This window comes from Neurospora crassa, linkage group III (assembly GCF_000182925.2).
Source record: "Neurospora crassa OR74A linkage group III, whole genome shotgun sequence".
Taxonomy (NCBI): domain Eukaryota; kingdom Fungi; phylum Ascomycota; class Sordariomycetes; order Sordariales; family Sordariaceae; genus Neurospora; species Neurospora crassa.
This window is the reverse complement of record NC_026503.1, coordinates 2,167,668-2,193,924: the sequence shown is the minus strand read 5'-3', so window position 1 is coordinate 2,193,924 and position 26,257 is coordinate 2,167,668. Positions and strand designations below refer to the sequence as shown.

Below are 26,257 nucleotides of genomic sequence, written 5' to 3'. Positions count from 1 at the left end.
TATATTGAAGCGTACTTTAGATCCACATTATATAAGCAAGTTAAATAATATTAAGAAATATTAAGACGGGAGTACGGGAAGGCTCTTAGCAACTCCAATTCGCACTTAGGAGCATAATACTAGCCAAAACATTACTAGATCTAACCCCTTCCGCGAATCTTTCTATTATCTTACTTATAAATTAATAAATAGTCTCTAGAATATTTTAATTAACGTATATAAAGAACCTCAACGACTCTTACTATTATTAACCCTACTAGGGGTACTACGGGGACGCTTATAGTATAGCGGTTAAGGGGACGCCTATAATTACTATTGGTATAAGTTTGGAGAGCTTGCGCGTTCAACTCCCTGCTTGTGCCTTATTTCTTCTTTAAATACTTAGTTATTATACTACTAACTTCTCTTAAATCCTCCTTATTTTCCAATTTTAGTATTATTACGTAGGGCTATTCTAGGGAATAAGAGATATAAGACCGCCGTAAAATATACTATCTCTTAGTACTATTAATAGTTATTTTAAAAAAGAGTATACTATAAGGTATTCGATTAGGGTGTATAGAATAAGTCGAGCTGAATTCCTTTCTTTTTTTTTTTTTTATAGTAAATTTTCGTAGTTAATAAAGTTCTAAGCCGGTAGTGAGATTTAATTACCTAAATCCTAAATTAGAATAAGTTGAATTATAATTAATAACGAGGGAGATATATTGCTTTAGCCGGATAGGGAGATAAAGTTTAACGGTAGTAGTCTTCTTCTTATAAAGAAATTTATTTTTAGCTAGTAGTAATATTTTAATACTAACCCAACCTCTAGTATTAGTAGTACGTTAGTATTTAATAGCGATTAAATTGTAGCGCTCTTCTTCTTTTTTTAATATATTATTGAGGCGCTCCTTAAGTTCGAAATTATTATTTTTAAAGATAATGGATATAGTAGTGTTGGGGGTTGGTGGTTAGTAGTTGATAAAAGTAATAAAGAATTGAATATAAAAGAAAGAGAAAGAGGGAGAGGGAGAGGGAGAGAGAGAGGGAGAGGGAGAAAAAGAGAAAGAAATATTAAATATAAAATAAGATAGAAGGAGCAATTATAAACGCTGTTAATAGAAGGTACGGCTAGAAATATTAATTTTTATTATAACTATATATATATTTAAAGCCGGTATATTAGAAGTAGTAATATTAGGGGCCCCGGGTCTTAGTATTTAAATTAGGATTAGAAGTTTCTTTAATAATCTTCTTATCTTATTAATAGTCCGTATAATAAAGGTATAATTTAAGAATATCCGTAGAGTATTTAAATTAAAAGGTTTATTAAATATAAAATTTTATAAGGTTTTGACCCGAAAGTAAATTATATATATAAGCCTAATTTAAAAGTCCTTTTCAGAAATATTTAGTATAACTATATTGAATATAGAGCTTTATAATTTATATACTATAATAATATATATTATTATTAAGGGGAATTATATTCTTTTATATTAGGTATTCCTATAGGAGATGAAATTTCGTATAATCCGGAAGATAGGGACTATATTATAGAATTTTTTTTAATCTTCTTAGTTAGGAAAGTATTAAGGATTAGTATACTAATTAAATTTAATTAGTATAATAAAAAGATTTTTATAAGGATGCTATTCATTAGGTATATTTTGGTTAGGAAAAGTACTATCCTAAATAATATCGAAGATAATATTTAATATACTATTAATTAAGCTAACCTTAGTCTAGAGATTTTCGGTAAATATTACCCAGCTTCCTATTATTAAAGGGAAGTTAAGTTATAAATTATTAACTTCAATAGGGTCTACGTCTTTAATACTAGTTCCTTTGTAGTTAGTAGGAAATATAAGGTATAATTAATATAAAGCTTCTATATACTTAATATTATATACAACTACATTACTACGTTTTAAGTAGATTCGAAGAGTATATTGGAATTAAATAGCCTCCTCTTAAAATAATTATACTTAAATATAAATATATAAAAGTTCCTAATATTAATAAGTAGGTTGATTATTGTGTAATTCTTCGAGTATATCCCTAAATAGGGCTTAATTATTACCCTATTGTCGTATAATTTACTATAATTCAACAGTTTTATTAAAAGCGTAGTAATAATTATAGCTACTGGCTTTAATTGCTAGTAAAATTATTTAATTATAAAAAAGGGATTTTTATATTACTAGCGCTAGTTAGTAGAAATTATTAAATAGTAAAACGCTTCTACTATTAAAAAATATATTTTAGTATTCGGGAAAAGTTTATTGAAGCCTTTAATTAATAAAATTAATAATTCGAAGCTTAAATATAGATTTCTTATTAATAATAAAGTATTGGTATAATTATAGTTTGGTCTAGAATTAAATAAAATTAATACTTTCCAAAGCTATAATAGCTACTTTAAGGTTATTAGGGTTAATGTTCTTAAGTATAATAGGAAGTTTAAATAAGGAATATAAAGTCTACCTATTAATATTATTAGTTACTACCCTAGTAGGAGTACTACAAATAATAGGATTATTTTTCCTTCGACTTATAATTATTTATTTTAATTTGAAAAATAGAAGTTTAATAAAATATAATTTTCTAGTACCTCTATAGCTATTAATTTGTAAGAGTAGAAGTAGGATGCGACGACGGTATTTAATATTATTATTATAATTTAGAATAGACTAGTAATAAGTAATAAATTTATTAAAAACAACCTTTTAAATTGGGTTAAAATTATTAATAGCCGAGGTAGTAATAGTAGGCGTATTTGCTATTAAATAGGTATTATTAACTTTTATATTATACTAATAATCCTATACTAGTAGGAGCAGATTTTAATAATTTAAATAATTATACCAATTGTATAAAATATTTTAATCCCAGAATCTAAATATCCCAAAGTCCCCATTATCTTTAATTTATTAATAAGTAAGAAATTCTCTAGTTAATACTTACTACGGTTCTTATTATCTTTCTTCTTTAGCGGGAGGTTTAAATTTATTATTAGGTTCTTTATCTAGTAAATTGCTATAATAATTATAAGGGTGGTTATAATTACCTATATGAATTTCCGTATAAATTAAATATATATTAAAATATATTTTTAATTCTTAACGGATCCTATTGGGACCCGGCTTTTAAATATTAAATAAATCTAAATAATTACAATAGGGATAATATAATATAAATTTAATTCTGCACTAATCTTTATATTGGGCATCGTTATTGGATTTATAAATCGGGTAATAGTTAAGTACTCTCTTTTTAGCCCGATCTCTTAAGCGTTAATAGTTATTAAATTGGGTAAATTACTCAAAGTAGCTAATATTCTCGAGGTTGTTAGGGCGAAAGAGGTATTTAGTATATTGATTTTATATTTAGACTTATTGATTACCGGGCTAAATAATTATATTAGTACTATATCCGAATATTCTATTTAAATGCCGATAATTTATATTAACGATTATACGGGTACTTTTATTAAGTAGTAAACTAAGAAGTAAATAACTAATTTCTTAAGCTAACCAATTATATTCAATAATAAATTAATTTATTATTTTTATAGTAAAGGAAACAATATAATTCCTAAAAGTAATTTGAGGAGTAATCTATTGAGTAATCTCTTTAAAAGGCCTTAATTACTTTTCTACTTTCGAATAGTATTTGGCGATATAATTAATAATAGTGTTATAGCTAGTATATAACTAAATATCTATATTAGTACACTATATTAAGGTAATAGTCCGGTTGTAGTTATTTATACGGTTATTGTTCCTTACCCTATTATATAGTTAGTACTTTAGGTTAAAACTATATATAAAGTATACTTCCGGATAGTAATTTCTAGGAAAGTAAAACCGATAGACTTTAAATATTAAATCTTTAGGATAAAGAGTACTTTGGTTGAGCCGCTTAATACGAAGGTAATAATCGTTAGTATACTGATTATATCGTTGTATCCGGTTGACTATATAGGATAGGAGGTCGAAGGTAAATAGATATTAATTTTCTTTATTATTATTAATAATAATAAATAGGGGATTTCCTTTATTTTATTAATTGATTTTTTTTAGTTTAGGGTTAAAAGTAGTTATATAATAACCCTATAATTTTGTAAATTCCCGCCAAGCATCTTTATCGGTTAAGTTAAGTATATTAATATATAGTACCTAGTAAATACTATAATTATAGCTACTATTTCTTGCCTAAAATTTAATATAATACTACTAGTCCTTAATTTTGAATTTAGGGATTAAAATATACTCCTTAAATAATTCGAATCGTCTTTAGAGGTAATATATTATAATATACAAGTTTTCTTTAAAGTTCTTCCTTACAATTTTATTACGGACTTTAATAGATACTTCCTTCTATTCTTCGAAATTAGGTATATATTAAATAAAGTTTTCCTAATATATATCGGCCGCGTTAAATATTATAAATATAGCTGGTATACCCAATGTCTATATGTAAGTATATAATTTACGGCTCTTACGTATTTAGTATAGCTGTATATTATATATAATATTAGAGAATTTAATAATAGAATTGAGGAATTAATGTACCTCTAATATATTAGATTTAATTATTTCCTTTAATATTTCGATATTAGTTAAACCCTTATTATTTGTACTACTACGACTGGAACGAATAAAGAAAGCCGATTTCGAATTAATTTGCTTACGTATTAAAGTATTAAATATAATGAATAGGAATTGGTAATATCGAATAAACTATCTATTATACTATTTAAATATATATTTAATATAATTTGTATAATTAATAGATTATATATAAGGTTTAATAAAGTTAATTTTCCCTTTTAGGTATAGTATAGGGAATACTTATAATAGAATTAGTTAAAATCTATCCTATTTATATATAAGGTAGTTTTATAATAGATTGGGTTTAAGGAAGGGTTAAATTGGAGGATATTAGTTAGCGGGTTGAGGATATTAAGTACCGGGTTAATTATATATTTATTAAATAGGAATAGTATTTTATATTTATTACTTCTTATTTTATAATTATTAATAAAGTTATTCTATATCGGCCTAATTAGTAATAAGGTTAGGGAGGGTAGCGATTTCCGGCTTAAAAGTATTATCTTCTTCTTTACCGGTATTACTATCCCCCTTTCTATTAAGATCGAGATTTTAGTTATCTGGGAAATTATTGGGGTTAAGTTTATAAATAGCCAATTAATTATATATATCACTGTTAGGAAGCGCTTCCAATTCTTTAAATTAAATTTTTATAATTTTAATATCTTAGTATTTAGGGTAGTATTCCTTTAAGTAATTAAATTAGATACGAAGCTTAATAGGATTGATTATTATAATTTATTATATTCGTCGAACTATACGGGGCTTATCCTTAGGTTTGCGGGGACGAAGAATAATAATATTTAATTCCTAGGGGAATTGAGGTAGTTAGTAGTAAACGTAACTAATATTACGAAGGAAATTAATAATATAGCTAGAATATTTATATTAAGAGCCTTTAATAACCTAAATATTTATAAAAATATAAATCTGGGCAATAAATTATTCTTCGATTTAGTTGAGGGGTAGTAAAAAGTCGGGAACATCCCTAAAATCCAAATTATTTTAGATACTAAAATATTTAGAATTATCGGTAAGCCTCCGGTTATTATAATTATAATACTAATAGTAATATCCAACGGTTATATATATAGTAAACTACTTCTCTTTATAATATAGATATTATTCTATATTATCTTCCTTCTATATAGCCTTAAAAGTCTTAATTAAATTGTAATCGATATTAATAATAGCTCTTTCTAGAAGGTCTTTAAATTAATATAGTAAATCTTATTCAAATTTAACGCCGGAAAGTCCGGGGAATCGGTAAAGCCGGAGGAGAGATAGTAGCGCTAATTATTCGAAATTAGGTTTAGGAATAGGCAGTATATTAGGTCGTTATTATAGATTACAATATTAGTAAGGTAATAGAGGTTGGGGTCCTAGTAGTCTAGGAGCAGGATTGTAATTATAATATAGATTGTAAATTTCAAATTCTTCCCTATCGTTAAAGTTAAAAAATAATCTACGTATAAATACTCTCCAGTAATGTAAATAGAATTTATTTTTAAAGTCGGTATTCCTATATAATAGACCTAGTTAATAATATTTATAAAAGCTAAATTCTATATACTTATCTACTATAGCCCGGGTAATATTATATACGGAGTAAAAGAAATAGTCGTTCTCTAAGTCTAAGTCTAGGTTTGAATTTGGATTAGGATTTTAATTAATATTAGGATTATAATCTTCTATATTATTATTTAAGTTATTATTTATATCGTCTTCTTAATTATTATTTATACTACAGTCGTCTTCTTCATTATTATTCCAATTATTATTCCTATTATAAATACTAACATTACATTGTCTCTAATTACCGAAGGAAGGAATAACTAAAATTAATTAACTATTATAATAATAACAACAATAATTATACTAAATTTAATTAATCTAGCAGCAGGCTACAATAATATTAGGAGAATCCTATATAAAGTATAATTAACTAGGTCTATAATTTGAGGTATATTATTTTAGATATATTTGTAAATTTTTGCTTATAGGAAAGAAAAGAGTAATTGAACGTATAATACAATCTCAATCTTAAAATTATCTATTAATGTTAATAATTCTTTGAAATTATTATACTAATTAGACTAGTACTAGGGCCGGGGCTAGGGCCGGGGCCGGGGTTAGTACTAAGGGTTTTTGCTGCAATATTAATATAGGCGGTACTATTAGTAATAGTACTATTAATAGTACTATAGGTAGTACTATAAGTAGAAATAACTATAACTCCTACTCTAAAAACTTATTAAATTCTTCTTTACGGGCAGCTATCCTAGCGGGTTAGAACTACTAATTTAGAATTGGAATAATAATTTAATAGGGCTAAGGGTATAATTAGAGTAGTCGAAGTAATAAAGGTCTTAATAAAAAAGGGCCTCGAAGCTAAAATTGAAGTTAAGGCCGAAATTGAAGTTTTTAAGCAGGCCGTAGTATCCCAGGAGGAGATCTCTTAGCGGTATCTCTTTTGTACCGTATAGCCTATTAATAATATTAATTATTCAATAAGCTAACTAATTAATACTACTTAAATTATATTCGCAACTCTCCGCAATTCGGATTATAGTATTACTTATTATTAAGTATCTTATTTACCCGTAGGTAATAAAATAATATAGTATATTAGGTTCCTAGTAGGATTTATATATTTTGAAGAATTTACTATTAAACGGATAATACTAGTTAGCTAGCAAAGGGAATACTAGGGATAGTAATAAATAGGGACCTAATAAATACTTACCTCCGCTTACTTATTACAATATTCTTTATAATTTTATACAAACTTAATAAAATTTTACTTATTAATAAATTCGGCATTAGGTTTATATTAATAATACATCTTATAATATCTAATATATATATTTATAATAACGACGATGAAAGGAAAGATATATAAACCCCTAGAATAAATAGATAGATATTAAAAAGGAAACCCTTAGAAAAAAGGAAATCCTCCGTACTTACAATAATAGGTTAGTAATAATAAATAAATAGATAAGAAAGGGAGAATTAACTTCGCTTAACAAACGGGATCTAGAAAGTCGGGGTCTATATCTACTATCGAATTCAAGGTAATACCTAATCGTAAATTTTCGTTGCCTTTCGAAGGTAGAGTTTGGATTAGTAATTAGTAGGATAGTCTATCCAACAATCCATATAAGTACCGAAATAATCTAATCGCTCTAGAATTTAAAAATACAATAATTTATTTTATTATAAATATAAACCTCAACTAATTCTAGAGTATTTAGTTTATTATTAGCCTTAATAATCTTACAAGGGCCAATGCTCCCTCTTTCGAAGGTAGAATTGTAGATTAGTAATTAGTAGGATAATTAACCTAATATTCATTTTAAGGGTAGAATTTTAGATTAGTAATAAATAGAGGAGAGAGTTTGAGATTTGAATTGGGGGGAGGCGAGATTCTTATACCCAACGCGGGCTACTTTACCAATTAGTCGCCGGTCGTTTACTAGAATAGAAAATTATTACCTTCTAATAATAGGCGTTTATAACCGTTGTAATAATTTATCTAGCGGTAAATTGGGTATTGAAATTGAATTGCAGTAATAGTATTAATATTAGTAGAAGGTTAAAAGTCGAAGTTGAATAGTAGGAGGTTTATAATATAAACAGTTAGCTAGTACGGGTATTAGACTAAATATTAGCAATATTAATACTAGGCATTTACCAACCGTCTACTAAACTAATTAGCCAACTATTATTTAAAAAAGGAAAGACTTAGTATATTCTAGGGCGGATTATTAGAAATACTATCCCCGAATTAACTAATTAGAAGCTAGCTTAGTAAGACGTTTAAGCTAAGAGTAGGGCCGTACTACGGATTTGACTAATAAGAACCTAGGAAACTTTTTATATAGAGACTTAATTTAGACGAACCGTCCCTCAACAGTCCATTCGGTAGATGCGGGTTATAAATTATAAGCCCCTTTAAAACAGTGAATGTCATCCACCTCTGAACAGTTGAAGCACGCTTCAATCACTTACATATGTAGCTGTCTTCTTGTTCATGGTCCTGTTTCGGCTATGGAAATAGCTTCTTAATTCCTCATGCATCATGGGCTCTACTCAGAGGCCTCCGGCACTGGTCAAACAAATGTTTTTCTCCTTCGGGGTTTCGATCCAACGTTAGAGGTAAGAAAGTTTCAAGGTTGCAACTGATCGAACGGACCCTTCTCTTGGCCTTTGTAACTAAGGTACCTCTCTTAGATGGTATAGAAAACAGCCATAAACAACTTTTAGCGCTGGCAAAATAACAAGTGAACCCTTTCTAAATATCGCTTTGTTTTTCCTACCCCATTGTGTTAACTTACGTACTAACTGATCGTATAGTAAAGTACGCTTTTTCCAACTGCGTATCAACACCCCTAATAGACCGATGTGGGTGCAACAAGAGGAGCGAACCTACGCGGCGTGCCAGCCGCGGCGGTATTTGCGGTATCTATGCGGTTCCATCTTTGACTCTCCACGGGCTCTATTCCTAGGATAGAGCCTGATTTGATATTTGGAGGAAATACCGTCTTGGCTTTTTGGCAAGACTGGTACCTTTTCCTGAGGCCAGGTCCCAGCACAACACCCTCCCATTTTTATGGGTACTTCCTGATTCTCTCCTCTTGTTGCCAGATGGATTGCTTTTGTGTTTGCCGACCTCCCACCCTCCCTGAGATGTTCCTTGGAATAGACCAATCCCATTGACGCCTAATGCAAATGCTGCTGACAAAGACCTGCGTAGCCCCTGATACTCCCGCCAATTACAAAAAATGACAAAGACGATGAGAAAGAGACGAATCTCCGCCCCAGCAGCGCATTCCCGTCCCAGCAGCGCTTAGAAACCCATTCAAGCATAAGTGCGCGAAAGGTTGCGGAGGTACCAGTCAACCAACTTGCGGCCAACCTTGGCCTCGGAGATGTGGATGAGGTCCTGCAAAATACTGTTAGCAACTGGAAATCACACATGTCTAATTCTGACACGGGTTTCACCGCGCCAGCACGGGGATTACTTACGCCCTGGAGAGCATAGTCGAGATCGCTGACGTTGACAAGCTCACCCTCCAGAAGACCACCGTCGGTCCAGCGCAGCTGCTTGGTGCGCTGCTTGTTGACCATGAGCCAGCCACGGAGCTCCTCGGGCTTGACCTCGAGGAAACCAGCGAGCTTCTTGAGGTCCATGGTGGTGTACAGGCGGAGGTAAGACTTGATGGTGGGGTTGAACATGTTGGTCTTGACCTCGTCCATGAAGACGGAAAGGTGGTGCTCGATGGGGTCGATGTTGGCCTCGGGCTCGTCGAAGTTGGGGGGGACGGGGGAGATGAACTTGGGGCAGGCGGTGCGGAAGAGCTCCTCGTAGATGGGGAGGGCCTCGGGGCCACCGCGCTGGAGCTTGAGGAGCTGGTCGCCGTACTTCTCACGGAGGGCGGTGTGGATGGTGTCATCCAGACGGGTGGGCTGGAAGGCAACGCAGATGGCGATGAGGGCGTACATCTGGTCGTTCTTCTTGGTGATGGAATCGTACTGGGCGTTCTTCTGGAAGTTCTTGGTGCGAGAAACGTAGACCAGGATGTGGCTGAACATGCGGATGGCATCGGCGTAGCGGCGCATCATCATGTAGGAGAAACCGACATAGTAGTAGGTGGTGAAGTGGGCAGCCATGACGCGGGCGAACATGGCCTTCTTGTTGAGCTCGATGTCGTCGAGGGTCTTGAGGGCGAGGCTGAAGTCACCGAGGAGGGTGTGGACGCGGAGCAGACCAATGATGGAGAAGTAGCCGAGCATCTTGTAGAGGTTCTTGGAACCATACTCGCCGGCGACGGCCGCGGGATCCTCGTTGCGCTTCATGGCGGCCAACTGCTCGGTGATCTGCGACTTTTGGATCAGGGAGTAGAGGACGTTGAGGACGCTGTAGCAGCCCCAGGTGTTGGGGTTTTCGCGGAGCATGGCGATCTCCTCCTCATTGTTACCTTGACGGGCGATGCGAGCTCTGTACGAGGAGAACGAGTTGAACTGGTAGATGAATTCATCGATGACGTCCCAAGCCCAGTAGTACTAGTAAGAGGAAGAAAACATGTGTCAGCACAAAGCTATCCCATGAGACCATGGAGCCGAGGATATCGATGATCATGGCGTAAGCGGAGGTAGACTAACGGAAGGGGGCTCGAGGTCGACGGGGCCCTCGGAGTTCAAGATGAAGTGGAACAAGCTGCAGTAGGAATCGTAGCTCGAGAACTTGACCTCCAGACCGGCGGAGTAGTCAAGGGGCTGGGCGGCAGCGGCGAGGCGCGACTGGATGTCGTCGGTCTGGGCGGCGAGGGACATCTGGGTGGACTCGGCGTCATCCTCCTCATATTGGACCTGCTCCTTGTAGTCGTTGACGAGGGCCTCCTCCTCGACGTCCGAATCGGGGTCGATGGCGCGGGCGGGCGCTTGCGCTTGCTGGAAGGCGCTCATGATGGGCTATAGTGGGAAGAGAGGAGGACTCGGGAAAGGATAATCCGACGTCGCGTCCGGGTCGAGAAGAGTTCACTACGGGGTCGGGGGTCCGGAGTGGTGGTGGTGTGGGTGAGGTCGGTGGTGTCTCTCTGTGGTCGCGAAGAGTGAGTGGCCCGAAGCGAATCGACAGGACTTTGCTTGGCGGGGCTCAATTTTTTGCTGTGTGGCCCGTCGTCCGTGGGCTTCTTTCACCCACTTTGCTAGCATTGTGAGGGGGGCGGGGCCCGCGCTAGGTCGCTTCCATATCCGTTGGGAATTTTGGGAGAAAAGCGGGGTGTATGCAGTTTCAGGGTATGGTCTGCCACTGTCTGACTGGGCACAAGGAGCGCCAAGCATATGGATATATCGATGGCTCACTCGATCTGAACGATTGAAATTCGAATATCAGAGTGGAGAATTCAACTATCAAGCACACTGTTCAATAGCAGGTCAGACAGGTGGCAGGCAGTGAGGGGCAACTGGAACCAGTCCGATGCCATCTCAAATGACAGCGAATGAATCATTTCAAAGTCAACTTTGAAAGTCAGGCACCGCGCGGCGGGCATCGTCGGCGCGAGAAAAAAGCACATGCGTGTACACTGCTTTCTGGGCTTGATATCAACTGGAGAATGACAGTATAAGATAAATAATAGCACCAAACCTCGCAGAAAATAATACACAAATGTAGTTCTTGTGCATCTTGGTTCACGTTCTCTTCCAGGTTGTCTGGCTCCGGCTTTTTTTCCCTGGATTTTCCAACATAAAAAAAAAGCTGCCCCGCCAAAAAGTTGCCCAAGATCGACTTCCAAGACTGACGCCTCCCATCCTTTACCCATTCCCATATTAATCAGCGATCACCTCAACCACCTTTCATACCCATTAAGCTCACTCGAGTAAGCACAACACCTAAACCTCTAACTGCACTCTACAGTAGTCCCGACACCAAAAACAGAATCTATATTTGCTCAAAGGAAGCTCATCAGTTGTGAATAATCATCATGCCTGTTGTCCAGCCAGAAAAGCTGGCCAAGCTCCAACAAAATGCCGACGACGTGAGGAATGTAAGTTGAGCTGCATGTGATATGCATCCTTGTGTAAACCCCAGCAAGACTTCAGTTCGAGGGCCTCAAGCTAACTATCCTTTTTTTTTTTCAGATTTGTATCTTGGCTCACGTTGTATGTATTCCCGATACCTAAGCAACGTACCTAGCCTAGATCTATCTGTGTTGTTGCTACAGAGACTTACACTTCATCTTCCTTAGGACCATGGGAAAACATCACTCACAGATGCCCTTCTCGCCACCAATGGCATCATCTCACCAAAACTCGCCGGAAAGATTCGCTATCTCGATTCCCGGCCGGATGAACAGCAAAGAGGTATCACCATGGAGTCTTCAGCCATTTCACTATACTTCTCCATGTTGAGGAGGTCGGCTCCTGACGCTACTCCCGAGGCCAAGGAGTACTTGATCAACCTGATCGACTCCCCCGGACATATCGATTTCAGCAGTGAAGTGTCCACTGCTTCTCGCCTTTGTGACGGTGCCGTTGTTCTGGTCGATGCTGTCGAAGGCGTCTGCAGTCAGACAGTAACCGTGTTGCGCCAAGCATGGACCGAGAAGCTCAAGCCCCTTCTTGTTATCAACAAAATCGACCGCTTGGTTACCGAGTTGAAGATGACCCCGGGCGAGGCTTATATCCACCTCAGCAAAATTCTCGAGCAAGTCAACGCAGTTCTTGGAAGCTTCTTCCAAGGTGAGCGCATGGAAGAAGATCTCAACTGGCGTGACCGGATGGAGGAAAGAGTGGCTGCCGCCGCGGCCAAGGAGGCTCAAATAGCTGCCGGTCAACCTGACTCCGGCGAGCTTCAGTTCCAGGAAAAAGACGACGAGGAGATTTACTTTGCGCCAGAGAAGAACAACGTTATTTTTGGCAGTGCCATCGACGGCTGGGCTTTTACTGTTCGCCAGTTTGCCGGCATGTACGAGAAGAAGCTCGGCATCAAGCGTGGCTTGCTGGAAAAGGTTCTCTGGGGCAACTTCTACATGGATCCCAAGACCAAAAAGGTACTTGGGCCTAAGCATCTTAAGGGCAGACCTCTAAAGCCCATCTTTGTCCAGTTGGTTCTGGAGCCAATTTGGGCTGTCTACCAGGCCACGGTTGGTGGTGACTCCGGTAAGGGTGATCCCGCTCTTTTGGAGAAGATCACCAAGTCCTTGAACCTCAGTGTACCGCCCCACATCCTCCGCTCTCGGGATCCCAAACTACTCCTTACCACGGTGTTTGCTTCTTGGTTGCCTCTCTCTACGGCTTTGCTCGTCTCAGTGGTGGAGTCATTGCCTTCGCCCAAAGCAGCTCAGGCGGACCGTCTCCCAGACCTCCTGGCAAGCGTACCCGGCGCGGACCACATCGATCCCAAGGTCAAAGATGCCATGGTCTCGTTCAAAAAAGATCCATCTGAGCCTATGGTTGCATATGTTAGCAAGATGATATCCGTGCCTGAAAGCGAGCTGCCGGAGAACAGGCGCCGCGGACCGCTTAGCCCTGAGGAGGCTCGAGAGCTGGCGAGAAAGAAGCGCGCCGAAGCCATTCGTGCCCAAGGAGGCGCCGACGGTGACCCTGACATGAACGACCTGGCCAACGCCTTCACCAGCACCTCCTTGACCGACAATGCCGTGCCGGAACTCGAGGAGAAGCCCGTCGAAGCGGAGCATCTCATCGGTTTTGCCCGTATCTACTCGGGCACTCTATCCGTTGGCGACGAGATCTATGTGTTGCCCCCAAAGTTCTCCCCGGCTGATCCTCATGCCCAACCCGTCCCGAAGAAGGTGACGGTTACCGCTCTCTACATGCTCATGGGTCGCAATCTCGAAGCCCTTCCCTCCGTCCCAGCTGGTGTCGTGTTCGGTATTCGCGGTCTCGAAGGCAGCGGCCTTCTCAAGTCCGGAACGCTCTGCAGCCAGCTCGAGGGCTCGGTCAACTTGGCTGGTATCGCCAACCTGGCCGGTCGCCCCATTGTTCGTGTCGCTCTTGAGCCTGTCAACCCCTATGACCTGGACAAGATGATTCAGGGTCTTCACCTCCTTGTCCAGAGCGATCCGTGCGCTGAGTATGAGCACTTCTCCAGTGGCGAGCACGTCCTCTCTACTGCCGGCGAATTGCATCTCGAACGCTGCCTGACGGATCTGCGCGAGCGGTTTGCGCGATGCGAGATCCAAGCCGGTGCGCCCATTGTGCCGTACCGGGAGACGATCGTTCGTGCCGAAGAGATGCGCCCTCCAGTGAACAAGGAACTCGGCCGCGGTGTGGTTGTCGGCGTCACGAGCTCCAGGCAAGTGACGGTGACCCTGCGCGTCAGGCCCCTCCCGGCCCCCGTAACTGAATTCCTCCAGAAGAACTCCGCCGGCATCAAGCGGCTGTACACGGACCGCAAGGCGGCTGGCGTCGAGGACGGCACCGAGTCACCCTCTGTAGAAGAGGCTACGTTGGAGAACGGCACCCCGTCGGACGTCAAGATTGAAGAAGACGAGGAGGTGTCCCAAGCCGCCACCACCCTCACGCCCGAGGAGCTCAAGAAGCAGCTCCAGGCCCAGCTCGACGGCGTCAAAGACAAGGAGGCTTGGAAGGACGTGATCGACCGCATCGCCTCTTTTGGCCCGCGCAGAACGGGCGCCAACATTCTCGTCGACGCCACCAAGGACCAGCTCTTCAGCAAGGCCTTTTCGGCCGACAAGATCCGCAATCAGGCGCCCACGGGCGACGAGAAGCTGCACCCAGCCCACTTCAGCGATAAGATCATGTACGGTTTCCAGCTGGCCACGCAGCAAGGGCCGCTTTGCAACGAGCCCGTGCAGGGCATCGCCGTCTTCGTGGAGGATGTTCTGGTGGCGCAGACAGAGGACGACGAGGCCTCGTCGGCGCGTGACAGGATCGGCCGCTTGACGGGTGAGGTTATCAAGACGGTGCAGCAGTCGATTCACAAGGGATTCTTGGACTGGTCGCCGCGCTTGATGTTGGCCATGTACTCGTGCGAGATTCAAGCGAGCAGTAAGTTCTTCTTTTATCCATTTTTTCTTGTCCCCCACATCCTTCTCCCCACAAGTCAAGTTACTCATACTAACGTCCACAAAGCCGAAGTCCTAGGCCGTGTCTACGACGTGCTCACCCGCCGCCGCGGCCGCGTGCAGTCGGAAGCCATGAACGAAGGCACGCCCTTTTTCACTATCCAGGCCCTGCTGCCCGTGGCCGAGTCGTTCGGGTTCGCCGACGACATGCGCAAGCGCACCTCGGGCGCCGCGCAGCCGCAGCTGATCTTCACGGGTTACGAGATCCTGGACGAGGATCCCTTCTGGGTGCCCTTCACCGAAGACGACTTGGAGGACCTGGGCGAGTTTGGCGACAGGGAGAATGTGGCCAAGAGGTATATGGATAGTGTGCGCAGGAGAAAGGGGTTGTTGGTGGAAGGGAGGAATGTGGCTACTAATGCGGAAAAGCAAAAGACTTTGAAGAGGTAGAGAGCGTGGTGAGTTTGTGATAAGAACTATGTTAGAAGCTATATGGAGTACAAAAGAAAGTCCGAGTTTGTGGACTACTATGCATCGCCCATCGTAGGTTTGTTTACAGAACAAAAGGGGCATTATTTCCTCGTCTTGGCTCCTTGTGAGTGTGCCTTGTTCCGTAATGTTGAGATACGACTGACATATTTCTTATTGCTCAGTACGGTCGATCGATCAACGAGACTAAAGAACATACGCTCCAACTATAACAGTACTGTGGAGCACTTACGACGAACTTTGTTAAATCTGCAGATCAGTGGAATCCAATGGTTCTTCTTTTTAGGTTTGTTCCTGACCTTAGTGTTGACTCAAATCATGTCATGTTTTCTTTTCCCGCAACGGCCGAACGCCTGGGAACTGAAAGAAAACATACTACTCAAGTACCACGTGTCTGCCTTCCACTTCCACTTCCAGAAAAGGTCTAGAACCACGTCTTACCAAACAGATGTGTTGGCATGTGTAACTTTAGATATCCGTACTACTCGGCCCCAGTTGTCTTTTCAATCATGATGAAAAGTTCCAAAGGAAATAGCAGCGGTTCACAATCTTACTTTTGTATCTGTTTTTAATATCTTTTTTTTCTCTCTTTCTTTTCACGGAAGACTTCTCCGCGTCAAGTACGTCAGCCAAGCAAAACCCCACTAGCTCATCGGATGTTTAATGCTGCAATCGTTAGTATACATTAGCTTCATTTTTTTTTTTTTTTTACAGTGTGTGTATGATTGAGAGACAGGTTTCGGGCACCAAGGAAGGCAAGGCTCTCGGCCTCGGTCTAGCATTGGTTTCTTTACTGCCGGGTTCGGCATGAGGAGCGTTGCGGGCATGATGTTGGTGGCTCGATACTTTATGCTTGCGGAGATGCAACTTGGGCGTTCACGAGCTCTGATTCGATGGGAGGGTGTTGTTTGAAGAATCGAGGAGGCTGGAGGAAGACGAGAGCGGGGGAATCTGGTTGGAGGCGGGAGCGCTTGGAGGGGTAGTAGGTACGTACGTAAGCTTGTAAGCTGGTATGTAGCTAGGCAGGTACGTAGGAGGTAGACTGGAGGTACAGTAGCCTGATTGTAGGTGCGGCGCAAGATGGGAGACCTGAACTGCAGAATCGGCATGGACGAGCTGAGTTAGGCGCTGTCATTCGATGTTGATGACTTGCATCTGCTTTTGTTCACAGGAAAAAAAAACAAAAAAAAACAAGAAAAGATGGACCTGAAAGATGATGGAGGGTTGATCTCCACCAGCCATCAATCAACAGACACTGCTGGTTGGGTAAAAGTAAACAACAACAAGTACGGTTTGAGCCTGGGGGGGGGGGGGGATTGAAGTGGGTAAGAGAGGTCCCCCTCAGATATATAAAACTGGCACCGATGTTTGTTTGTGGTTTTTATGTAAGTCGGCAGGCCTCCTGCGTCGTCTCAGGTAAAGTACCTTGCCTATCTTTGAATCACCGATGCCCTGACTAGAAATACATAGGATACATATGCATGGAAGAAGATGGTGTGTTTTGATCAAGTTTGACATCCTTTGTTCTGTCAACCGCCATTGGATGGATTCGTTGGTTTGTTGAACGCAACTGCGACCTCTAAGTCCTTACCTTCCACTTGCCTGCAGTGTGCATCTGATAGACATCCAATCGCTCTATTCGAACCTAGGGATGGCTGCTGGCTGCTTGCTGCATGGGAGATGTCGCAAGCTATGGGTGCATCAGGAACAAAGGATGGTGGTTCCGAAGCTACGGTTACGGACATCACTTTGTTGTTGCCGAGTGAAAAGATAAGACAGCAAGCAAGAGAGAGGCACCGCACGAGGGATGAAAAGCAAGGAAGACAACTTGAACCGAAGATTGGTCCGAATTAGACGCGGAGGCCCGGCCCCCGAAGGTTCGGGTGTGCAATGGCGGGCAGGAGGGGTAACGGGAACGTTTCAAAGCAAGGAACAGGACGAAGTGGATCATTGGAAGGAGGCCTTGGGGCGCTAGACGGTTGCGGTGTGTGGGCGTGGTGGGCTTAGGTAGTTGTGGGCTCTCAGGAAGCTCTTGTCCCAAGCTGAGCCATCAGGGCCAAGACTTGGAGGTGTACTATGTATGTAGGTACCTACCTATGCAAGGAGGAGAGGAGGGGAGGAGGTTTCATCATGGCTTGGACCTACCGTCTGAGGCTCTCTCCCTTCCAGCCCGGACTTTATCGCATCACCTGCAGTTCTTCTCCTCCTGAGACATTCATTTCCCTTGAGTTCGTCGCTCACAATCCCACGAATATCAAGGCGCTGGAAACCGAAGACTGCTTACCGTGCTGTGCTTCCACTTATCGTCCCTCTGCTGGGACCCGAATCCAGGCCGGGGCAAGTTAACGGGAGGACTCTGACGAGTGGAGACGTGCTGTGGGGCGCATCGGGAGCTGACACTAAAAGCGGGCGTTGCTCTGGATACGACGAGGAACAGGCGCCAAACAGCCGCACGCCAGGCCGTCCTCTCTGTCCGTCGCAAACACTGAGAAAGAAAAAAAAAAGCCAGTGAGGTGGGCTGAGTGGTTGGTGGTTGGACCCGGATCCTGTCGAATAGAGGTAGAGAAAGAGAGAGAGAGAGGTAGGTAATACACGGGCTACTCTGCCATGTACACCACCTAGGTACTTACGTACGTACCTAAAAAGTACCCAAGAGTCTCAGTAGTGTCGAACCCAAATTCAGAGCGAAAAAGTGCATCCATCTCACAACCGTCAAAAGCTTCGGCCACAACCCGTCGTTTCCTCAATTGTTCCTGGGACTATTCACCACCTTGTCACTACTTCCTTCTTTCCGCCATTTCTCTCCCTTTTCCTCCAACTTTCTTTTCTCATCACCACATCCTCACCCACCGTCGCTTTCAGTGCGCATTCTTTAGGTTCTTACTTCTTCCTGCGACCTCATCCACCGTCGCTTGTTCTTCCTTCCCCTCTGCATGGAATGTCTGTATGCCTCTTGACTTGAGCGCATCGCATTGATATACTTTCGACCCGCCTGCTGCGGTGGAATCTCCCGTCGACTCGACTTGTGTAAACCCAGCTGCCCGCCGTGTAGTTTCAGACCTCATAGCTGCAGCCCAGAAGCACCCAAAGTCCCAGCTGCACGTCATAAGTCGCATACTTTAGGCCTCTTGCTGCAGCCGAATATCACCCTATCGGCACGCCCCGCGCCTGAATTAGCGACCACGTCCTGTTCGACACGACGCTCCCGCCAGACGACGACACCCTCACCGCCGTCACCTTTACCATACTGCTCATACCGCCCACACTCGTTTTACCAAATCCGAGAGAATAACAGTCTACCCAACATGGATACCAGCTACCTGGCGCAACAGGTCAACACCATTGTCGGTCAGTTGCATGGCCTATTTGACGAAATCGGTGTTGCCCACAATGATCGCGAGCATAGAGAAGCCGAGGTGAGCAAGAACAAGCAGAGGCGACAATTGCGCACAAGGCACGGCGAGCATCGGCTAATCCGCTCTCATACAAGCTTTTTGCAGCTCTCTCTGAGACACTGCAGAATCAGGTGCGCCGAGTGACAAACGAGAAGCAGGAGATGATTGAGGAGGCCCAGGGGATAATCACAACAATCCGACAAATGGAAGCGGCCATGGATGACACCAAGAAGGCCCGGCGGTCACTCGAAGACGATGGACTCACGGTCACATACCCACTCGTCCAATGTATCCAGAGTCTCCAAGAAAAGCACAGTCAGGTAGCCAGGGCGCACAGAGAGCGGTACGAGGAGATCAAGAGTACGTTTTCCGCCAGCTCTTCCCGCAAAAACCACAGACTTTTACTGACACTGTGGCAGAATTGGCGCAAGCCCTTGAATCGTACTCGTTACACCTGGAACCAGGCTTTGTGAAGCTCGAACTACCACCTACCGGACCCGATCAGCCAGTATCGACAACTTTCGATTTGACCGACTCATATGTGCAGAAGCTGGATGAGGAGTTCACCAGAGTCTTTGAGGAGTACACTCGCCGGGTCGCAGCCGTCAAGTCTGTGTCAGAAGATATTATCCAGCTGTGGGCTGAGCTTGGGACGCCACAAGCGCAAACGGATGGTGCTATAGTCAAGTACTACCGGGATGCGCCAGAGCAGTTGGGTCTTCACCAAGTGGACATTGAACGACTCCGAGCCAAGAAAGACAAGCTGGCCGACGAGAAGAAGAACCGAGAAAACCGTCTGGCCAATCTCAAAGCGACAGTTGGAGAACTCTGGGAAAAGCTTGGGGTGGACGAGAGTGTGCGCAAGGCCTTCCTTAACAGCAACCGTGGCTGCGGTTTGCGACAAATCCACGAGTTTGAAGACGAGCTGGGGCGCATGAACGAGCTGAAGCGCCAGAACATGCACATTTTCATTGAGGATGCTCGCGTCAAGCTCCAAGGGCTGTGGGATGCTCTGTACTACTCTGAGGATGAGATGCTCGAGTTCACCCCAGCCTTCTCTGACGTCTACAGCGATGCTCTGCTGGAGGCACACGAGCGCGAAATCGCTCGTTTAGAGACCTTGAAAGAGCAGAGAGCTCCGTTGCTGTCTCTTGTTGACAAGTACAAGAGCCTTGTTGCTGACCGCGAGGAACTGGCAGCTTCAAGCCAGGATGCTTCACGCTTGTTGATGAAGGGCCAGAAGGGCGAGAGGCGCGATCCTGGCAAGCTTCTTCGGGAAGAGAAAATGAGGAAGCGCATTGCAAAGGAGTTGCCCAAGGTTACGGTGGATCTCCGCAAGGCTTTGGAACAATGGGAGGGGGAATATGACCGGCCATTCCTGGTTCACGGAGAACGGTTCCTCGATTCCGTTGAGGAGGAAGACCCCAAGACCGGGCTTGGGACGAGCAGACCCAAGACTCCCGGCGTATCTGCTTCGGCAGCCAAGCCCAGAGAAAGGGCCGCCACTTTGAGCCGTGCTGATAGTGCCCACGCATTGAGGGGACAACCACCAAGAAGCCCTACCAAGACACCAAGCGCTAGCACTCCGTCACTCCCGACAAGGAGCGCGACTATCAATGGGAAGTCCGGTAGCCCGACCCGTCTTCCAGCTCGAGCGCCCCTTTCAAACCTTACTTTTATCAACAGCGCTCCGGTAGACCGTATCACTGGTCGGCCGGAATCGAGGGTGGATGGGACCGGAACGCTCCGGGGCGCTCCATTACTGAGAGCCCCGCCGCCCAAGATGCGTTCCCTCCTACCACCTCCGGATCTCGAGAAGCCGAACAACCCTTACAATGGTGCTAATCTTAGGTCGAGCATCACCCTTATTCGGGAAGTTGAGGCGGAAGATATGTACGATGATAGGGGCTCCTCCAGGTCCTCCACTCGGCCTGGTCATTCCAACTCGATCTCTTCGCACACATCTCGCACTTCCCATTCTTCTTTGACTTCCTATACTGCATCACAGTCATCGTTCAAGCATTTGCCTCAAGCACCACCTCCTCCTGTGCGCCAAGTCTCCGACCGTGAATCTGCAGGCTCGGCGGTGTCGGAGTCCGAGAACTGGCAGACGTACGAGGACGGTTCAGATCTTGAGGAAGAGGCTGGAAATCTATACCTGCATAAGGTGCGGGGGGCTCGCAGTCTGGGAGGCTTCAGACGGTCGACGCCGGATGATTCACGGCCTCAGTCGCATGCTAGCCAACATAGCCAGTCGCAACTTGGGTTTAGCCAGCTTCAGCAAGCGGCGCAATTACGAGCAATGAAGCAGAGCGGACTGCAACCACCGGCGCATGCAGGCCGTGTCGCCTTGGTGGATGCTGATGGGGATAGGATTATGGGCGGGCAAAACGAATGGGCTGATGAGGATGGGTATTCTCATTATCACTGAGTGTAAGGATTGGGATACGGTATGGTTACGCTTGGTTTGGATGGATTCTCTGTTATCTTGTTATTTTGTGGCTTTCGATTCCCATTTTGTTTCTGATTTTTTGTCGTTCATATGGTGCCTTTTTCTCTTTCTCTTCTCTTGTCTCATTATTTTTTTTCTACTGCATCTACCTGGGTTTTTGGGACGTTTCAGCGGTTGGTGGGAAGAAGTATGGATGAAGTAGGTAGCATGAAGTGATGAGTGGATGAAATGGAAAGCGTTCAAGGAAATTTCTCTGGTCGTTTGTTTCGATCATCGGCCATGCATCAAATTATTCCGGTTATCGAAGCTGTCTAAGCGGTTCTGCCTTGCGCGGACAAGCGAGAAAAAACAGATTTGCAATATCTCACATCCAAATGCGGTCAATTTATAACACCACCCAGTTGTCTTTTCGTCCGATGGTTTCGGTCAATGTGTTGCACACCGTACGGGCTATGTAGACACAACATCCAAGCTGTTCAAACAATAATTGGCGTGGTGGCAGAGTGGTCTAATGCGCAAGACTAGAAATCTTGTTCCTTCGGGAGCGTCTGTTCGAATCAGGCCCACGTCGCACGATGACCATCAAATCTTCTTTTTTGTCATTTTTCATTTTTTTCTTTTCGAAACTTCCACCTCATGTTTATGTGCTTGGACCTCCATCTCCATGTATGAACCAGGGATCATCATATTGTAGTAGTTCAGGGCGCATGTAGCTTGGCTGCTGCCTCTGTGCGGCTATGCAGGGGCGCCCCGCTTAATTGGTCCACTATTACATCGCACAGACCCTGCTGAAACCGCCTGCGTGGATTACATAGAGCTGACACCTCTGGCGGGATGTGCCCGCGACACGGGCTCGATTGACACCTGATAACTTCACGAACCGTACGTTACACAATAGTAGGTACTATGTCGGTAGAGGTAGGTAGGTAATATGCTTTTTGCTAGAAGAGACCACTTGTGGCGATCCTGTTTCCAAACATCAAGCCAAATCAGCAGAACGGCCTTGGAAACGGGTTATGTGGTTGGTCGAATGAGTGGTAAGGTAGTAGGTACTGACTTACCTCTGACAGCCAGTTTTACAAAGAGCGGGAAGACAACAACAATCCGGGAAGGGATCGAAAGTTTGAAGTGAAAGTGCCAAATCGTGCCTGCCAATCATCGGGATCGCTTCCAGGGGCATCTCTGCTGCCCCTCTGGAGCCTTACACTACTTGCGGACTCGCTTGCTGTTTGTTGCATGTTGTCATCCATCACTCAGGCCGGCATCACTCCCAAAGCTTGTCCGTCGTCACTCAGCTGCACGTCAAGATAGTCCGAGTTTCCACTTGGACCGGCCGGGGTTCCGAACAAACCTACGAACGGCCTAACAATCGCTTAAACAACCTAGAATCCATCCACGACCCCATCTATTCCTCCTATGCTGGACATAATGTCCACGTAAAAAACAAGAGAGAAGACCCACGTTGCCAAACGCAGACCGCAGATCCAGTTTCAGTTCTGCTACTTTCTGCCTTTGGCACTTTGCTGTCACGCCGTGGAGGGGACCCGAGGCTTTCAAGATATCCCGTCAGCAGCAAGTCGAAAGGCTCTAGCTGTTATCAACACCAATCCTATCCCTGAATCTCCAACTTCATGTCTGCCTCGGTAACCTCCAGCGATGGTCGTGGTCCTGCCAGCCCAACCTCGTCTTCGACAGGGGCATCTACGAATCCCGCTACTTCCGGTCTTGCTGCTGCTCTCAAGGGCGCAACACTGGCTTTCCAACATCAGCAACGGACGGCGGCTAAAGGCAGCGATACCGCCGTTCCACGGCCTCATGGGGGTTCACGGGTACCAACTCCAGGGACCGGGTCCGTTTCGACATCAACCTCTAGGACAGTTGGTGGCAGCAACGGGGCACGCTTGGCAGCCACCCTCGCTGCTAGAGAGCACTCACCTCCAACCACCTCCAAGAACGAAGCATCACGGGTGGTCACCTCAACGCCATCTTCAAGTTCAAGTGTTGGATCAGCCGGCAGGACAAACAGGCAGGAACTCCATGGCCAGGCCACCGGCGGGAGCTCGCAACAGCAACAACAACAACAACATGTCGAAGAGCGGGCAAACGATCATGCGCCAAGCAAACGACCAGCGATGCGCTCGAGGAGGCCATCTCTAGCTTCCCTATCTAGCCAAGCAGTCGACAACTCTCATTCTCATCCTCCTACTCCAGCAAGCGCAAAGCCCAGTTCTGAACCCAAATCGGTTTCTTGGATCGCTGCAACTCTGGCCGCCAGTAGGTCCGGTTCGCCATCACCAAGCCCGTCACTGAGCTCGGCAAATCCACAAACGCATCCGGTCCTTTCTCAGCAACATGCCCGATCAGGCCGGACACGCAGTTCAAGTGTAGCGACCTTAAACACACCTTCTCCTCCCGCACTTGATTCTCAGCATCTGGATACAGCATCCATTGCACCCACAACGTCTTTGGTCGCTATGTTCGACGGTAAACAGGAAGAGGCAGAAACTGCCACGAAGAAGAAGAAGAAGAAGAAGCCTCGTCCGGCATCAAAAACCCAACATCATCAGACACTAACGTCGCCGTCTCCCACGCCCTCAGAAGGCCTCAGCATCGAAAACCAATGTGGAACTGGAGGAGTGCCCTCCGTTGCATCAGGCAAGTCGAAGGTTGCTCCAAAACCGAAACCTAAGCCAAGAAGGGATATTTCACTCAGTACCGTGGAATCGATTAAAAGCTCAACTGGGGCCATGGGACGGGATGGCAAATCTAGTAATCAGGAACAAGGTGAGACACGGAACCGTAATGGGGATGTCCGCGACAAACCTAGCAGAGAGGGTGGTAAAGTCACGGTAACGGGGGCAAAGGATATAGTATTCGAGGGAACGAGTGAGCGAAGGAGCCAGCAAAAGGTTCCTGCAACGCCCCGAAGCGTGCAGTCGAAGCAAGGGGTAGAGGTTCCTACGGACAAACGACCATCAACGCCGCCTGTTTCTCAGCACGCCCAAATTTCCGAGACAACGATTATCTCCCCACAGCCCAGGAGAGTCGTTTCGACACCGCGACTTGAATCTTCTCCAGCTGTACCAAAAACTTACAAAACCGTTACCAACCCGAGACCTGATAACAAGCCGACCATCAGGAAAAGTTCTCGGGTTGTCTCACCGAGCGTGGACCAGTCTCAGACAATTCGACAAAGCGCTGAGACCGGTCTCGGGGACCGCCATACGTCTCGAAACTCTACTTCGTCCGACGAAACTTTTGTCTCAGCCTCCTCTAGCCCATCTCCACGACCTCAGACGCCGACCAAGGAACTGGAGAGAGTTCGCCCTCGGCTGGACAGGGCCAATACCAGCACCTCATCCAGGGCGTCCCGGGTGAGTACCCCGGCGTCTGTGCGGTCCCCGGCATCCCAAACCCGACCATCACCTGTCTTGCGTCCTGGGACCGGGCTATACAGTTACAGTACTGGGGCCAGCCCAACTCCCGAGATGAGCCTTGATTCCCTTACGAATGCCATGATAGCAAGCAACCTCGCGTCATCACGTCTCACAGCACTGACCCAAACATCATTGGAATCACCCGGCCTTCCACCCGTTCCTCCTCCCCGGCGTGGCCATCGTCATCATCACCTTCCTCATCCTCACCTCCGCCACCGCACCCAAAGTCCTCCTCACGCCAGACCGTTGATACCACAACGCACCGCCGACAGCCTACCAGTCCGAACAGGACCCAGCCGTCAGACAGAGCATACGCAGCCAGCCAGCCTCCTCAAGACGCTCCGCGCCCCTCGCTCTCTGTCGGACGACGAAGACTTGCGCCTGCAAACGCACCGCCACCGCAAAAAGCACCTAGGTGGCAAGAAACATGCGCACAACGAGGGAGCACGCCGGCGCTGGCGCGACGAGATGACAATCCGTCAGCGACGGCGGTACGAAGCCGTCTGGGCCAGCAACAGGGGTCTCTTTCTGCGTCCTGGTTTCGCGTTCGAGCACCCGGAGAACTGGCAGCCGCTACCGCCGCCGGACGACTCGCTGGGACAGGTCGACCTTTCGCGGGCGTGGGAAAGCCCCGAGGCGGATCTGGTGGTGAATGTCGTAGTTAGGGATATCTGGAGTCGGAGCCGGCTACCGGTGGACGAGCTGGCGGAAGTCTGGGAGCTTGTGGATCGGCGCAAGTGCGGGGCGCTGGACAAGCAGGAGTTTGTGGTGGGCATGTGGTTGATTGATCAGAGGTTAAGAGGGAGGAAGATACCAACGGTGGTCGGGGAAGGCGTGTGGGAGAGCGCGATGGATCGGGTCTTGAGTGTTAATGTGAAGGCGCCAAAGGCGCACAAGGGGAGGACAAAGGGGCATTTGAAGGGTGTGTTTTAGGAAGACTCCTTGGGCCTGGACGTGCCGGTCGCATGGTAGAAAGCACTGGGTCTGGACGTATTGGGATATAGAGTAGATAATGTAATACATATTGAACATTTCATACCTTGTGTGTTTTCGCTTCATTTGAATACATTTTACCTCATGATATACGCTTGCTGGGGGTGCGGTAGTGTCGTCATGAATACTTGTAAGTGTTTGTTCAGGAGGTCTGTCAACAACCTGCCAGGTGCCAATGTCATGACGGGCTGGCGGCAGCTGTAGGCCTCGCGTCTTCATCGGCTGCATTTCTACAGCCGTGATCCCTACAAGTGCCATCCACTGACAGGAACAGGGGTTTCGGACAGCCTCCACACTGCCCCGCGGACCGAGGCATTCGCAAAGATCAGATAACTGT

At 44.7% G+C, this 26,257-nt stretch overlaps 4 protein-coding genes and 1 non-coding gene across 7 annotated transcripts; 4 read left to right on the top strand and 1 right to left on the bottom strand.

Moving 5' to 3' along the window:
• Positions 1 to 8,675: 8,675 nt before the first annotated feature.
• Positions 8,676 to 11,271, bottom strand: NCU06279 (eukaryotic translation initiation factor 3). The gene is made up of 3 exons (XM_957790.3): positions 10,767 to 11,271; positions 9,630 to 10,667; positions 8,676 to 9,546 (listed from the first exon to the last, which is right to left on the bottom strand). Exons 1-3 carry the CDS (start codon positions 11,067 to 11,069, stop codon positions 9,463 to 9,465), a joined length of 1,425 nt encoding a protein of 474 aa, XP_962883.1. The 5' UTR covers positions 11,070 to 11,271; the 3' UTR covers positions 8,676 to 9,462.
• Positions 11,272 to 11,742: 471 nt separating this feature from the next.
• On the top strand, positions 11,743 to 16,223 carry NCU06278 (elongation factor 2). Of its 3 annotated transcripts, none has more exons than XM_011395607.1 (5): positions 11,743 to 11,983; positions 12,074 to 12,151; positions 12,246 to 12,266; positions 12,353 to 15,137; positions 15,222 to 16,223. In XM_011395607.1, exons 2-5 carry the CDS (start codon positions 12,089 to 12,091, stop codon positions 15,602 to 15,604), a joined length of 3,252 nt encoding a protein of 1,083 aa, XP_011393909.1. In that variant the 5' UTR covers positions 11,743 to 11,983; positions 12,074 to 12,088; the 3' UTR covers positions 15,605 to 16,223. The 3 variants fall into 3 exon arrangements, with proteins under 3 accessions (XP_011393909.1, XP_011393908.1, XP_011393907.1); XM_011395606.1 differs by having other exon boundaries at positions 12,043 to 12,151; XM_011395605.1 differs by having other exon boundaries at positions 11,743 to 12,151.
• A 2,022-nt stretch (positions 16,224 to 18,245) lies between these two features.
• NCU06277 (microtubule associated protein) lies at positions 18,246 to 21,962 on the top strand. Its single transcript, XM_957788.3, has 3 exons — positions 18,246 to 19,059; positions 19,134 to 19,398; positions 19,458 to 21,962. The coding sequence occupies exons 1-3, from the start codon at positions 18,949 to 18,951 to the stop codon at positions 21,467 to 21,469; spliced, it is 2,388 nt and encodes a 795-aa protein (XP_962881.3). The 5' UTR covers positions 18,246 to 18,948; the 3' UTR covers positions 21,470 to 21,962.
• Positions 21,963 to 21,979: 17 nt separating this feature from the next.
• NCU15228 lies at positions 21,980 to 22,061 on the top strand. The gene has a single exon. It is a non-coding gene; the product is annotated as a tRNA-Ser (tRNA).
• An 886-nt stretch (positions 22,062 to 22,947) lies between these two features.
• On the top strand, positions 22,948 to 25,962 carry NCU06276 (hypothetical protein). The gene is made up of 2 exons (XM_957787.3): positions 22,948 to 23,764; positions 23,933 to 25,962. Exons 1-2 carry the CDS (start codon positions 23,122 to 23,124, stop codon positions 25,858 to 25,860), a joined length of 2,571 nt encoding a protein of 856 aa, XP_962880.1. The 5' UTR covers positions 22,948 to 23,121; the 3' UTR covers positions 25,861 to 25,962.
• Positions 25,963 to 26,257: the final 295 nt, after the last annotated feature.